General features: G+C 36.0%; 6 protein-coding genes across 6 annotated transcripts; 3 read left to right on the forward strand and 3 right to left on the reverse strand.

The window, feature by feature from the left end:
* Nucleotides 1-3,100: 3,100 nt before the first annotated feature.
* On the forward strand, nucleotides 3,101-4,606 carry PRP42 (mRNA splicing protein; the record flags this gene model as incomplete). The annotated part of the gene is made up of 1 exon (XM_015609081.1): nucleotides 3,101-4,606. The coding sequence occupies one exon, from the start codon at nucleotides 3,101-3,103 to the stop codon at nucleotides 4,604-4,606; it is 1,506 nt and encodes a 501-aa protein (XP_015470083.1).
* A 1-nt stretch (nucleotide 4,607) lies between these two features.
* AC631_00252 (uncharacterized protein) lies at nucleotides 4,608-5,579 on the reverse strand (the record flags this gene model as incomplete). Its single annotated transcript, XM_015609082.1, has 1 exon — nucleotides 4,608-5,579. The coding sequence occupies one exon, from the start codon at nucleotides 5,577-5,579 to the stop codon at nucleotides 4,608-4,610; it is 972 nt and encodes a 323-aa protein (XP_015470084.1).
* A 933-nt stretch (nucleotides 5,580-6,512) lies between these two features.
* AC631_00253 (riboflavin kinase) lies at nucleotides 6,513-7,022 on the reverse strand (the record flags this gene model as incomplete). Its single annotated transcript, XM_015609083.1, has 1 exon — nucleotides 6,513-7,022. The coding sequence occupies one exon, from the start codon at nucleotides 7,020-7,022 to the stop codon at nucleotides 6,513-6,515; it is 510 nt and encodes a 169-aa protein (XP_015470085.1).
* Nucleotides 7,023-7,210: 188 nt separating this feature from the next.
* On the reverse strand, nucleotides 7,211-8,182 carry TAL1 (sedoheptulose-7-phosphate:D-glyceraldehyde-3-phosphate transaldolase; the record flags this gene model as incomplete). Its single annotated transcript, XM_015609084.1, has 1 exon — nucleotides 7,211-8,182. One exon carries the CDS (start codon nucleotides 8,180-8,182, stop codon nucleotides 7,211-7,213), a length of 972 nt encoding a protein of 323 aa, XP_015470086.1.
* Nucleotides 8,183-9,980: 1,798 nt separating this feature from the next.
* AC631_00255 (uncharacterized protein) lies at nucleotides 9,981-10,904 on the forward strand (the record flags this gene model as incomplete). Its single annotated transcript, XM_015609085.1, has 1 exon — nucleotides 9,981-10,904. The coding sequence occupies one exon, from the start codon at nucleotides 9,981-9,983 to the stop codon at nucleotides 10,902-10,904; it is 924 nt and encodes a 307-aa protein (XP_015470087.1).
* A 181-nt stretch (nucleotides 10,905-11,085) lies between these two features.
* On the forward strand, nucleotides 11,086-15,366 carry AC631_00256 (uncharacterized protein; the record flags this gene model as incomplete). Its single annotated transcript, XM_015609086.1, has 1 exon — nucleotides 11,086-15,366. One exon carries the CDS (start codon nucleotides 11,086-11,088, stop codon nucleotides 15,364-15,366), a length of 4,281 nt encoding a protein of 1,426 aa, XP_015470088.1.
* Nucleotides 15,367-15,387: the final 21 nt, after the last annotated feature.

Here is a 15,387-nt window from a genome sequence, read left to right on the forward strand (position 1 = left end):
AAGATGAATGATAAATAGAAGTCTGCTGAGGCTATAGGCATTGCCTTAAAGGGTGTCTGGTGCTACGGCGATTTGGAAGCCAACATGAGGTGCAAAGTAAATCGAAGTCAGTATTGATGACGTTGACAAAAAATACAAGTATTTCTGTATATAAGCTCGATACCAGGCGGGAAACTTGCACTTCATACTATTGCTGGTGAGGCTGAATGCGCCACGCATTCTGCGGGGCTCCCCTACCCTGGTATCATGTCTTACATTTATGCGGACCTATTGGGCAGCGTAAAACATACTTACCCCTACTGATCAATGTTGTCGAAATTTCTCTAACGGGACTATTATTTTTTTAGGAAGTGGGAGAGCTAGTTGTCATTTTGTTATTAGGTTAGTGAATGAAGAAGATACGGTTTCCTTAACCTCAGGCTGCTCGTGGCTAAAAGTCGTGCATTATGCTCAATATGTACCTGAGACCCGTTCGGGGCAATTACGATAATGCAAGTTTAAGACTACTCGATTTAGCCCTGGAAGACTGAATATAGTCCTATTGTTATCAGAATGGTTAAGCAAGTCAAGATTAAACAGTGATTGTTATTCTAAGGCACACTTTTTCATACATTTTTAGAAACCATGGATTAGCTAGAGATACATAGACTTTTCACTCTGGCGACTAAGGCCTCTGTAAATTAATTTGAGTGTCCCTTTTCGTATTGAATGATAAAAAGAATATGCCAGGCGGACGAGAAATACCGAAGAAAAAACACACAGTTGCAACTGCGGCTCAGGAACAAAATCAGAAGAACCTGGCCACAACATGATGTTGCAAAAAGCACACAATAAGTTACTTGGTATCGTTATAACTCGACTTTTGCTACAGGCGTTTTCCATTTTGCCTCAAAATTATATAGTAGAGGCGACAAATAGACCGTAGAAATATAGGAAACTTGGACACAACTTGAGAAATGGGCTAGAAATTACCTTCCAGCCAGTAGAATTGTCTTGAAATAAGATATGTGGGGTTCAATCATATGCGCATTGAAATTACATGGTACCTAAGCGCATACACCATGACAAATTGCATTTCTCAGATGCAGAATAGGCCTATAACTAAATGATCCTTGATTTTAGACATGCTTGCTGCACAAATTATAAACCAAAATGATCTAGTACTACAGTACTACCAGTAAACTAGGTGTTCAAAACTCGGACCGAGCAAAGCCAATCCTCCATCAAAATGTTACCACTGCGCGGTCTAGTGTTTATTATTGGCGTTTATGCTTAAACTGGAAAACTATGGTATGTTTATTAGATATTTTATCAGTTATTATCGATCTACTACCGAGGGTACCTCCACTACAGCCAATAGAAACCGCTATTTATAGTAATGTACTTATCTGCAAGGATATGTAATTATTCTGCATATGGCTGCAGTATTTTACGGGTGGTGCATAAAATGGGATGTTTTTATCAATTGATTAAGTTTACGGTTTCGTACGTCCAGAACCATTCCTGATGGCAAACCCACTAGATGACAGTTTGCGCAGGTAGACATTGTTTCACCTTTGCTTATCAAGAATAGCTCTAGGATGCTTCTTAATGTTTTATCACTACGTAAAGTAACAGAATCATACCATTTTAGTAGTAATTTTGTATCATTCATTTAACGTGTTGATATCAATCAAAATGAAGCCAAATTGCTTGCATTTGCATGGTAAAGATCTGGATTCACAGAGACGAAAAAGCAACACGATGCCTGATGATAACCGCCTTATTGATTGTTCAGCGGGGAGGGTTGTCGCCAAGACCATTCAGTATATAGAGTTAAGTGCTAAGCGAAAGGGTTTATTGCAATTTTTGGTTGTATGGTCGATAAGTTTAAAAACAATAGCCCTTGGAAAAACAAATTCTGCCAAATATGTACGAATCGGTCGGCATGAATTCCCATCAGTGGTATCCCTGGCAGAGCCTCTCTTAGACCGGATAAATTGAGGTTAATTGAGAAAAGTACTAGGTTCTGTTAGACATTTTAGAAAATAATAGGATCTATACAGGTATCAAGGCTATGGATTCTGCCTGGGACCCTTTTTGGGTAACCACTAAATATGATCAGACCATAATCTCAAGAGGAATTCCCGTGCGTGAACAGAAATCTAGCCACATTTATTGAGTAGTGAGTCTTGGACTTGGAAAATGTAGCTTTCGTGCAAACCAACGATGCTATTTATTCTTGAACTTAATTTAAGGTGTGAGAAAATTAGCTTTGATTAAAGCCTACTTTATCCAACAACCCCCACTCTAATACTATGTAATGCGTTAATATGGGCTTTTCAAGAATTGTGATGAGCATGCTTATCTCTACGCGTTCAGTCGTTAACTTGCTAACTACGATATTATATAGAATCTACGAATTCATATGCATGTTTGCCTTCAAGTAATCCAAACTTACATAATTTCCACTAATTGTAGCTCTTCTCGCTTAGTATTTCATAGAATTTTATGGTAGTTAGTTGTAATGAACTTTATGGTTATTGAATAGAATAATATTTAATTGTTTATGTTTTCTAACGTGAACCTTAACCTTAGAAATAGAATACAGAACAAGTTTATATACCTTAATTTGAGTTTCATGCTCACCGTATTTCGCAATTCACCAAATTATGTACAATTTTATCAAAAACAATAACAAATGGCAACCCAGGGTGTCATCTTTTTTTCGTATAATAGTATAGATATGATTATGTGGAAGAGACAGCATTGATGAACAGTAATATTGCACCCCGTACTGTAGGGTTACTTCCGAAAATGATTGTTATAGAGATAAGCTTCGTGGGGCTTTGTGTCACTTGTGAAATCTTATTACTACTAAACCTATATTGGCAAGCAGATAACCAAAAGAGGGAAGAAGATACACGGTGATATATTATATTGATTTGATATTCAGGTCTGATCTCACGTAAATGTAGCATGTTGATTTGGGATGTATTGGAGTTTAGCAGCTAGATCGTTGTGGTAATGTGCGAAATACATAACCTGTAAAAAGAGATTATCTTGAAAATGAAAAATAAAACATGAAGAGATGCTGATACAAGAGTTCATCACGTCAATTATGAATAACTTAGTTAAGGAACTCGAAAATCCAGCGTGGTCCGAAGTATCTACGCAGCTTCTCAAGAATCCTTACAATTTGAGACTTTGGGACAAGCTTGTCGAGACAGCAGAAAGTAATAATGGAAACCGTATAAATAAGATTAGTTCACCACAAGAAGTCGATTTACTTCGTGTATCATATGAAAGTTTACTTAGGAAATACCCGCTTTTAGTCAACTATTGGATAAAATATGCAGAATGGGAATTCATGTTGGGAAATACGGAAACAGCGAACGAAATTTATGAGAAGAGCTTGTTAAATTTGTCATATTCAATTGAACTCTGGATTAGTTACTTAAATTTTAAAATAAAGACCATTGACTCGGATGTGAACAAAATACTTAATATTTTTGAATCTGCTAGAAGGAAGGTTGGATATCACTTTCATTCACACGAATTTTACAGCTTATATTTGTCATTTTTGCAGAATTATGCAAACGAACACAATGGATTCAAGCTGAAGTATTACGTGTTATTACGTATAATCATTGAAATTCCAATTTATCATTATGGCATATTTTTCAAAAAATTATTTACTTCTATTAATGAAAAGAACTTGACTTCAGAAGTGATAGGATACTTAGTACCAGAAAAAGAATTACATCAATTTGCAAATATAAAAGACATGAAGACTGTGTCGTTGAAGCTAAAGAAGATATTTACGGATGTTCTCATTACCACCCAATATAAAGTATTTCAGCTCTTTTATTTTGAGAAAAAAATTACCAGACCCTATTATGATGTTTCATACTTGTCTAACCAGGAGATTCATAACTGGAATAATTACTTGAACTTTATTGAATTGAATTATCCTTTAGAATACGTTATTTTATGTTACGAAAGATGTTTACTAACCGCTGCTAATTATTTCAGATTTTGGATTAGGTATGCTAATTTTTTCATAAATTCAATGAACTATACCATAGCAAAAGAAATACTTCACAGAGGTTTAAGTTTTAATAATAATGATAGGCTCCTTATCAAATTAGTGGATTTGGAACTTTACACAGGGGATTATTTGAAGGCAAGAGACTTAGTACTATCTCACGTTAAAGTAAATGAAATCATTCCAATTAAAGTGTATGAAAAAATGATAAGTATCGAAAGACTAATGCATCCAGCTGATGATGAATATTTAATTAACTTGGTTTCAGAAATTATCAAACAAACTAATAATGCATGGTTTTTCAGAGTTATTTTAAATTACCCATTATCGAAGCAATATTCTTTAAAATTGTTCGAAACTTTTGAAAGTACTTTCAAAACTTCCTATATATTTTGGTCTTCGTGGTTATTCTTAAACAGAAAGAATGGTGCTGATAATAGTACAATTATTGATAAAAGTTTACAGTTCTTGAAAGGTGATGATAAATTGAAAATAAATAATATAAAGAATAAATACAAGAAGATCACGTCACCAAAATTTGACGAAGAGTTCGATATAATTTTGAAATCATTTGCTTGATTTAGCCGAGTGAAAAGTTTACTATTGTTATAAGTAACCACCAACCGATAACGATAATTCCTAATCTTTTGTCGAGTTTCCAATTATTCAAAGGAATATAAATCAAATAGAATATGACCGTAGCAATTGCTCCTAAAAGACTTACAACCAAGTTTATTTTCAATTCAAAAACTAATGAATGATGACTCAAATTAAGAATTAATCCGTTGACCCCAATCCCTAATAATGTAATTAACATAGGAGTGCCCAAACATGAATTGAGACCGAAGATTGGGTTTACGGTAGTGGAAACCGTTATATCTGTGACAATATCATTGATGGAATTACTTATAGAAAAGACAACCAATCCAAGCAAATAATCCGATATCCTGAGAATTATTCCTAGGTTCTTAAAGACCTTTAAAACTTGTGTTGAAATTTGTGACATGATTATTAATGACATACCAATTCCCACTATGTTGATGATGCATTGATAGAGTTTTGGAAGCCTATTCAAGATTGGCTTGATAAACTCTGTAATCAATACCCCCACTAAAATGATCGGAATCAAATCAACAAGAGCTATTTTGAAAAACTGCATGTTGATTATATACGATATTATGCAAAAATGCCAAATTTGAAACAACCTGGAATCGTAGTATGGCGATGAAGTAACTGGTATCAAGAATGAAAATATTAAATTTATGCAAGTGACAATATGCCTCAGAACATTGAGAAACCAGTTCTCAAATTCAATTGGAGCGTCAAGTTCTTCATCAATTTGATGCATGGGCGATGGTGATCTTATGATTTCTGCATTGGATAAGATATCAAGAGCATCGTCTATGTTTAATGCATGATTCATGGATTTCACCGATCCGGTTGAACATAATGAATGACACTCGTCTTCAGTACACTCTATTTCCTTTTCAGCTCTTAATAGATATGCAACATAGCAGAAATAAAATCCAATCATAATTATACTTTCAGTCATGGTTATGATGCCATCAGATAAATTGTACAGAAGAAGCACGAGAACCACCAATATCCAAGCAAAATCAGTTAAAATCCACTTTGAGTTATTTACTCTAAATGGACAAAGTATACAAATAAGACCAATTATCACTGTAATGATAATTAAGAGAGACCCAAGTAACTGACCCAAAACCAAATCAACAGAATTTGCATTTAAAGCAACGTAGTAGTTTATGAAATCACCAAATGCATTAGTAGACGGTAGTAATATAGAGCTTAAAATTTGATCACTAATGAATAAAAGCAGAGCTATATCGTTTAGATTTGGGAACAAATAGTTAGATACCAATAAACTCAATGATATTAAAAGTAACAGGAGCCCAGTAAGTATCACCAACGAAGTGGTTAGCCGTAGAATATTTGATGGGTAATATTTTGAACAGTAGTATTTGCTTGCTATACTGAAATATTCCGTATTACAATTTTTGCCAATATACTGGCAATAGTTTGTGTGATTAACTAAATCGCAAGTAGTATCATCTGATGCTAAGGTACCGACATTTCCGTAGAGGCTATATGCAACTAGGAGGCATAGAGGTACACTTACGTACCAGTACTTCATATGTTATTTTGACAACTATAGCGTTATTAGTAATGATGCATAGTTTGAATAAAGCAGCAGCTCGTCTACTATTGATAAGTTTTCAGTTATAAATGATGATTATGTGCAGGAGTATAATTACTGTATATCTTTCTATTGCTATCTAACAAATATTTAAAACTATGGTGTATTCAATCTAAATATGAGTTTATAAGGTGTTTTGTGACTTTTTGTAAGACTCTTTCGAAAGGGCTTCAAGCGCAATCTTGATATCTAAGTTGATATCTGCTATTAATGCTTCTGCAATAGTTAGTATATAAAATTCAAGAATAAACTTGGATTGATGATCTCTCAGGTCATTGAGATTGGATGCAAAGCTACCATCTCGTTCTTCAATTGACTATACGTACCCTTTGTTGTGTAATTTAATTCTGGTCTGATATAGCCCAAAACATTATACTTTATTAATGCTCCATAAAAATTATCGCCAAACTCGTGAATTATATGTACCTCAGCAGCCTTCTCTTTATTGTGATAGAATGGATTCCATCCGATAGACATAACCATTGGAAAAATACATAATTCATCCTTCTCTAAATTGGTTCCATTATTGAACATAATTGGTTGGCCATCATTACGAGTATGTTCTGATATATCTGCTTTCTCATCGGGTATCACCTTACACCATCCATAGTAGATGCCTGTAGGTAAACTATGCAATGCTACGTTCATCGGGATATTTGCTGTTGGAATACCTAACTCTGAAGATCCCCTTCCGAAACCACTTATAATGTTGGAAGTGCCATATATTGGAAACGGTGCAGGTGGTACATCTGGAACATGAGTTTCAGGCCTGGACATTGTATGAATTAATATTTTGAGTGCAATAAGCCGAATGAAGCAATTGTTGAAAGTTAGAGGGTGTTAAATCAAATCTGTTGATAGCAGATTCTGAAAAAGTGCGGGCATTTAATAACTTACACAAAACTTAAACGTTTCAACGTTGATTATACATATATACCTATAGACGTACATTTTTGAGTAATAAATTATTTGAATCTTGATTCCAATTGATCCAATAAGGTGACACAGTCCTTAGCAAAGTTTCTGATACCTTGGGATAATTTTTCGGTGGCCATAGCATCTTCGTTTAATAAGAATCTGAATTCAGTTTCGTTATCGATGTAACTGACCTTTTCGACATCAGTAGACTTAGCAGAAGCAGAGTCTAACTTCTTTGGAACATCTTCGTTCGAGTTGTATAATTCTTCTAATAATTTTGGAGCAATGGTCAAGAAATCACAACCAGCTAAAGCCTTGATTTCACCAGTGTTTCTGAAAGAAGCACCCATGACAATGGTGTCGTAACCGTATTTCTTGTAGTAGTTGAAGATCTGTCTGACAGAGACCACACCTGGGTCAGATTCACCATCGTATTCCTTACCAGTGGAAGCCTTGTACCAGTCTAAGATTCTTCCGACGAATGGAGAAATCAAGGTGACCTTAGCTTCAGCACAAGCAACAGCTTGCACGAAAGAGAATAACAAAGTTAAGTTACAGTGAATTCCGTGCTTGGCTTCTAATTCTCTAGCAGCTTGGATACCTTCCCATGTGGAAGCAATCTTGATCAAGATTCTGTCCTTGGAAATACCAACAGATTTGTATAAATCGATGATTTCAATGGCCTTCTTGATGGTGGCGTCCTTGTCAAAAGACAATCTGGCGTCAACTTCAGTAGAAACTCTACCTGGGACAATCTTCAAGATTTCCTTACCGAATTCAACCAACAAACGGTCTAAAGCAATCGATGCTTTTTCCTTAGGGTTAGAACCTTTATCTTGAGCGTATTCAATGGCAACATCAATTAACTTAGCATATTCAGCCTTCTTGGCAGCAGCTAAAATTAAAGATGGATTGGTAGTAGCATCTTGTGGAGTGTACTTAGCAATTGATTCGAATTCACCAGTGTCGGTGACGATAACAGTACCAGTAGACTTTAATTGTTCTAATGAGTTAGCCATGTTTAATATTTATAAGTATAATTAATATTTTAAATATATAATTCAATTGATACGTCTGTAACTCTCGGAGGCGATTCAATGCTTTTATATACTCATGATCCCTGGCTGGGCCAGAGGAATCCGCTTAATGCCAGAAAAAGAATTAAGAGAAATTCGACTCATGCTCCGGGTAACTAACATAAAATGACCGTTTACTGGAGTATAGGACCCTCTATATTGCTTTTAATTCGGGGATCCGATTCCATTGCATGCATTGGTCTAACATGATCCAGACTTGCATTTTGGATGGAAATACCCAGACTTGTAACCAACATGGTCCAATTTGTTCGGCGAGCTGGTAAGGTTGAGGTGGATAATTTGTGCGCGGACTGGGAGACTATGAGGGGAGCATTTATCCGCTAAACGTTGGCTGTAAATTGCATCCACGACCGTTTAGCTACGATAAATATAACAGGAGACACGAATGGTAAGAGAAAAAGGCAACATGAAAGAGAATACTTGACATTGTAGAAAAAAGAACTAAGAGAGTCACTAGCAAATGTGGCAGGATCTACAGATTTTAAGGTTTCCTTATCAGATTTTTGGTAGATGGAAAGTTGAGTTCTAGGTGGTTGGATGCAGAGAAAGTGGTGGGCGAACATGGGGGCATGCACCAGAGATGTATACAAAGTTGAAAAAGAAACATGTTGCGAATTCACGTGTACGCTTATATGCGCATATATGTCTGATCTCATAACATCTCTTCTATTTCTTCAATAGAGTATGTTCTGTATGTCCATTAAGATTAGAGCAGTAGTTAAAAACAGGATCCGAGAATAAACCCGCATTTGTAAACGGATCAAATATGTCAAAATAATTCTCGTGTATCGACATCATATCAATCCAAAACCTATAGGAAATGTACCTAAAGTCGGAATAATCCAATGCAAGCTTTCATGGTAATGACCACTCCAGGATATTCAAAACAAGCCATATGGAAAGGTAACAGTTCCATCATTTTATAATAACCTCTTCTCAGGCACTAACCTTCCTGTTTTTTTTCATTATATTGAAGTATCTTATCTCGAAAAATATACTCACAAGCCACCTACTCCTACTCCGAATACTAGTGCAATGTATGGTAGTAGTGAAATTCCTTGACTAAACTCATACCTTGTCTGACAAAATATTAGGAATTGCCGTTAATAACAAGTAAAGCAATCCAAATATGAATGAGTTACAAATTGGTTTGGATGAAAGAATCGGACCTGAAAATAACATACGAGTCGGGGGTCCTATTTCTTTCTCTACAATATTGCTAATAGAAGTAGAAAATACTACTGAATCGATTTAATAATATGAACATAACAAAAGTGAATTTGAGTCTTTCATATTCAAACTGTGTAGGGTGATTGATTTTGCATTCAAGCCTAAACGTTAGTTTTCCGTCAATAAAATTTGAGTACTTCCCGAAATCTTCATATAATGAAACATCCTCAATGCCAATGTCAGCAGTTACTTATATATATGTTACATGAAGAATGCTTCAGAAGAAGCTTGATTCCTTTAATGCTTTATTTTGAAGGAAGTGGCGGCCTGGGTAGCGTTAAATATGTGGTGTATGGATGTGGTGATGTTGCTTTTCGAAGCAATAACCAGAGTACGACAGAATAAAGGATGTTGCTGCAAGTCACGAGTTCCAGCAGGTGATACAGAAATTCCGCAACGATATGGATTACTGATAATGACAGATACACGGAACCACAAGGAAGACGGAGACTGGAAGGATTCTAAGCTATAATTGAAAGTGGTACAGAAAATGATCAAGAGATTGTTAATTAAGGCATCCAACAGCTATGATGCAGATTACCAAGTAGTTCCCATCAATACTCGGAAACCCATTGATATCGATTCAGATATCGGTGTATTTAGCTTGATAGTGAATGTGAGGAACTTTGATGGATGCAATGAGCATCGCCTGAATAGTACTTATAATGTTGGGGACGAAAAGTTCTTGGATGGAAGTCCTGTTGAAGATCCAGCTAAGGAAGATCCTCTGTACAAGGCCAATTTGCGGTTGGAGGTGAGTTTTAAGCCGAAACGCCAGATCAAAGGGTCTGAATTGCTTTTTGGTAATGACTTCACTGTACCCATCAAGTCTTATGTACCCACAAGCCTTTTGTCTACTGGGTTGAAGTTTTTTACGTATTTTATAAATAAAACTATCAAGGGAGAAATCTACGGCGATAAGCCATATCTCTATGGGCTTGCGTTGAATAGTTTCACGTATATGTCGCTCAACCACGAGAAGAAGGAACCCATTACCCTGGGTGTCAAGGGGTCTGAAAATGAAGAGGCAAAAGCATCCACGGGGGACGACAACTGCAACAGTGACTGTAAAGAAAACCTTAACTCAAATGAAGACAACACTTTAAAGATCCCATCTGAACCGGCACAGAGAAAGCGCTTTTTTAACAACGTCAATCACTGCGAGAGTTTTGTATTCAACGACACCACAAACTACGTGTTGCAGTTCGATACCACGTATCTTAAAATGGCTGATTCCAAGTACTCAGTTTCAATCCCTACTTTTGGCAATAGATCTTTCGATATAGATGTTTCCAACTACGCTAACGATGAACTCAACAATTTTAATTGGGTCATTAAGCAGGGAGGCTATGAGGGGGTTGGACACGGCACACTAGGCTTGGTAGTCAATTTTGCGTTAGTCAATGAAGACTAATTTGCAGTTGTATAGTCTTTATAGGTTATAATAGTATAATGTACTGCATATAAACGGGACAAAAATCATCACCAAAAAAGTAAACCACCCTGAAAAAAAAAGCAGTCACTGATTTCCATTTTGGAAAAAACAGTCACAGACCATCTGATCAAAGATAAGGTAGACTGCAAAATATAGTAACATGTCTATGGAGAATGATGGAAATACAGATAATATAGAACTAAATAAGGCAATTGCTGAATCTATATCGTCATTGAACTATCAGCAAAGTGAGCAAGAGAAAGAAGACAACAAAAGTGATCATGACGATGATATTGACTTAGAAAATGCTATTGGTGATGTATTTAATCAGTTTGACTTCGGGAACACAGACACTAACCCAAAACGGGAAGAAATAAAGGCTCATGAAGATAAAGAAGGCGATGATTCGTTATTGAATAAAGCCATTGGTAATGCATTTGGGTCGATAGATGTAAACAAACAACAAACAAACGAAGTTTCGCAAAGTGCGACAGATGCGGGTGCGGAGGGGAATGCATCTGGATCAGACAATAAGGGAAGTAGCAGCCAGAATGAAGATGGATTAGAAGAGACCATAGGAAATGCGTTCAGTGCATTAAAAAACCAGCCAGAAATACATAAGAGTATAAATCTTGAAAGTGAATTACTGAGCGACAGGGATCGGAATGAAGGTTTGCGTCAGCATACAGACGAAGGGATTAGTTCGAACGAGGAACAAGAAGATGATGATTTGGAGAAAGCAATAAGAGATGCCTTTGAGAGTAATCAGCAACCTGATGATTCGGAGAAGCACAAGCACGATGATTCTACCACAGCGACTCATGAACCACTTATTTCTTCAGATAATAATAAACAAGATCAAATTGAATCAGAAAGGCTAGATGAAGTGATAGATGGTGCTTTCAGTACACTCGAAAACTCAGATCATCAAAGACAAACAAACGACGAACAAGATAATGATGAAGACTTAAATAGAGCTATAGCGAATGCTTTTAGCGGAATAACTGAAAACAATAATAGCCATGATATATCTGACAAAAATCACAGAGATGATGATAACGATGATGATTTGGATTTGAATGAGGCTATAGGAAATGCATTCAAGAATATATCTGAATTAGGAGGAGCTAATGATGAATCTAAAATGGAATCCCAAAGCCAAACGGAAACAAATGAAATTCAATCTGATCATCATGAGAAACCTCTTGAAGAAGTTGGACAAAGAGAATCGCAAGACGATAAGTTAACGAATACCATCAATAATGTACTTGATGAGTATGACCCCAACAAATCTGAAAATAAAGGGAGTTCAAACAAGGATGATGATTTACATGACGCCATATCTGCGTCGTTTAAACAATTAATAGGCGATGATAACCTGAAGAAAGATGTAAATCATACACCCCAGGCATCAGAATCACAGGAACCTAACAAGGATGACAAGCACGAAAATATCGATGCTTTCATGGAAAATGTTATAAGCGAAGCTTTCAGAAATGTTGCTGAGCAGACAAAAGATCTACAAGAAACAAATGCTTCTTTAAAAGGATCTGAAAATGAAAAACAAGGAGAAGCAGGATTTGATTTGACAAATCTCGTTCAAAACATGGTGAATCAAATATCTAATACTGAAGAAAATGCAAAAACAAATCAGGGTACTTTACCTATTTCTGAAGATATATTACAGGAATTAGCTTTAGAAATTACAAATCAAGTTCAAGATCAACTTGAAGATGAGTCGCATAAGAAGTCTAAAACAATAACTGATATGCCGCAAATCGACGAAAATGTTTTAGCCCATTTTCAGAATGAAGCATACAAGGATGAAAATAATGATGGTGATAAATTGGATTCAAGTAAAGCAATGTCGGATGATAATACACTTCAGGCTGCATTAGCAACTGCTGTTCGTAACGCTATTGAAAATAATGCAACAACATTGAATGATTCTAATAGGAGATTATCTCTTTCTCAGGGACCTAAACCAGATAATGAAACAGAAGACCTTGAACAGTTACAGATGAATGATATACTACAAAATGCTTTTAATATGGCTATGGAAAATCCTCATGATTTATTGACAAATTTGGAAATGGAGGATGAAAATGATGAACATCGCAATAAAATAGATGAAAATTCAAATACTCAGAGTAGCCAGGTTGCAACTGCATTGGCAAAATTGCCACACCCATTACCTGCTTCCACGACTACTTTCCTTGAATCGCTAAATCGTTCTAATGACATTGATTTATCTGGATCTTCTTCGAGTAGGAAAAAGAAATCTCAAAATAGGTTGACTAACCTTTCTACATCATCTGAATCTATATCATCTCAAGCAGATCGTATATCGGCTGTTGCTAAGAACATTATGAGCAATTTTGCTAATAAATCCTTGACACTAAATAATAGGGACGAGACCAAAAAAGGTTCTTTATCGATTGCGGAGACTTTAGCGTTACATAGGTCTTCAATGAACAATGGACCTAGGAGAGACTATTCATCTATAGAATCGTTGGAAGGAGCCTTGAGAACCGAGCCTAGCTCCAGCTCTAGTTCAGATGCAATTAACTCACAAGTTTCAAGCGTTTTATCATCACTATCATCTCGTATTAATAGTGCAGCCTCAAATTCAGGTGCTGACAATAACTTATTGCAGGTAATAAGACAAATGACAAGTGCTTTGACTTCGAAACCTAGCACTGCATCATCCTCATATTTAATACCAACCACAACGCCGTCAGTATCTGATATTATAGCGAGCTATAAAGACAAGAAAGATGAGAATGCGATCATTAGTCCCTTAATCCTTGCTAAAAAGTTTTTAGAAGAGAAGCAAATGGCTCCAGGTTATGGAAAGGCGGTGTCTTTAATAGATAACGTGTTAGAATTATTTAATTCTAATTTATCTGGTGAGGGTCAAATTGACCCTTCAATGAAAGCTACGTCATTTATAGCTCCTCAGTTGAATTTAGATATTGTTAAACCAGAATTCATTTCCTCCATTAGCAACTCAGTCGCATCAGCAATTTCTAACTTTAGTTCAAGATCTAAAAAGGGATCAATTTTTGGAGAACGGATTAAAACAGATTCTCCTGAGTACAAGGAGAGAATAAGGTTAGAAAATAGAGAGCGTAAGAAAAGATGGAGAGAAGAAAATGCTGAACGAAATAAAGACAATGATTTAAGATCAAGAGTTTTAAAAAGGGCAACATTAATGTTCGGTGAGAAGGATACACCTGAGAAAAAGTCTTGGGTCGATGATGAGTTTAATAAAAGGCGGGAAAAGAGAATAGCAAAGCAAAAGAAGGATGATTATGAGAGACAAAATAATGGCTATACAGATGAAGATAACCTCGACAGAAAATCATTTAGGGATAAAGAGCCTAACGCTCTCGTTAATGATCCTGATTTAATAAGACCTGTTACTGATATTTTTAATATAGTCTCAAATTTCAATCAAAATGAGGATCCTGATGCAGCACTTGCTGCGACTTCTGCAGCCACTGCAACGGCCGCCGCAATATATGCTAATACGCATAGTACAGCAAACTTCAAATTGGTAGAATCTGCTGTATCTAAGATCCTTTTATCTTTAATGGAGAACTCTCACTCGGATGGTCACGATGAGCGTATAGCTAGCCTATCAAAAGGAGTTACATCATCATTCAAATTGGAAACATCTCCTACATCATTGACAACAGCGAATAAACAAACTCTTCCTTCAAAGTTACCAGACAGTGAGCTAACATCACTTGTTAAAACAACGCCAACCTCGACAAGCGGAATTTTGAACAGACTATCTGCTACCATAAGAGGATTTTCACCTTCCTCTTTGTCGGCATTATCTAGTTCCAACAATGTGCCTACATCGCTATTACAGTTGCAAAATTTAACTCTTAATAATCAAAATAATAATAACTCGCAAAAAAGGAAGAGTAATGATCCTTTACCACATGACACGAAACGATCAAGACCTTCATCTCCTCTGTCTGAACCAAAGTCGTTTATTGAGAACACGGAGCCACCTGAGGCTTCTATTTCTAATATTGCTTCCAACTTAGATAATATTCGAAATGCGATTTCAAATAGTAATAATTCTCATTTGTTGAGCTCATCAAACGCATTGAAGATTCCCCATTATAAGAAGCCAGATGTATTCTCTGCTGCTTCAGTGAATACCAATACTGATGATAATATTGATCCTGCAATTAAAAAAGAGTATCCGACTTTGTCATTAACGTCAACATCACCATTTATTTCAAACAAGTCTAATTACCTATCTGGTAATAGATCTTTATCTAGCTCAGTCTTATCACAAGCATCGGTTGGTTTGAGAAAACCAGGTAGTTTTCAGAGACCTAGCTATTCTAAGCCAGATAAAACCAAGCAAAAGGGGTTTGGTTATCCTCAACTCCATTCAGCATCATTAAAAGAAAATTAACTCAATTAACTTTCTATTATT

Source organism: Debaryomyces fabryi (assembly GCF_001447935.2).
Source record: "Debaryomyces fabryi strain CBS 789 chromosome Unknown contig00003, whole genome shotgun sequence".
In the NCBI taxonomy this organism is placed as follows: domain Eukaryota; kingdom Fungi; phylum Ascomycota; class Pichiomycetes; order Serinales; family Debaryomycetaceae; genus Debaryomyces; species Debaryomyces fabryi.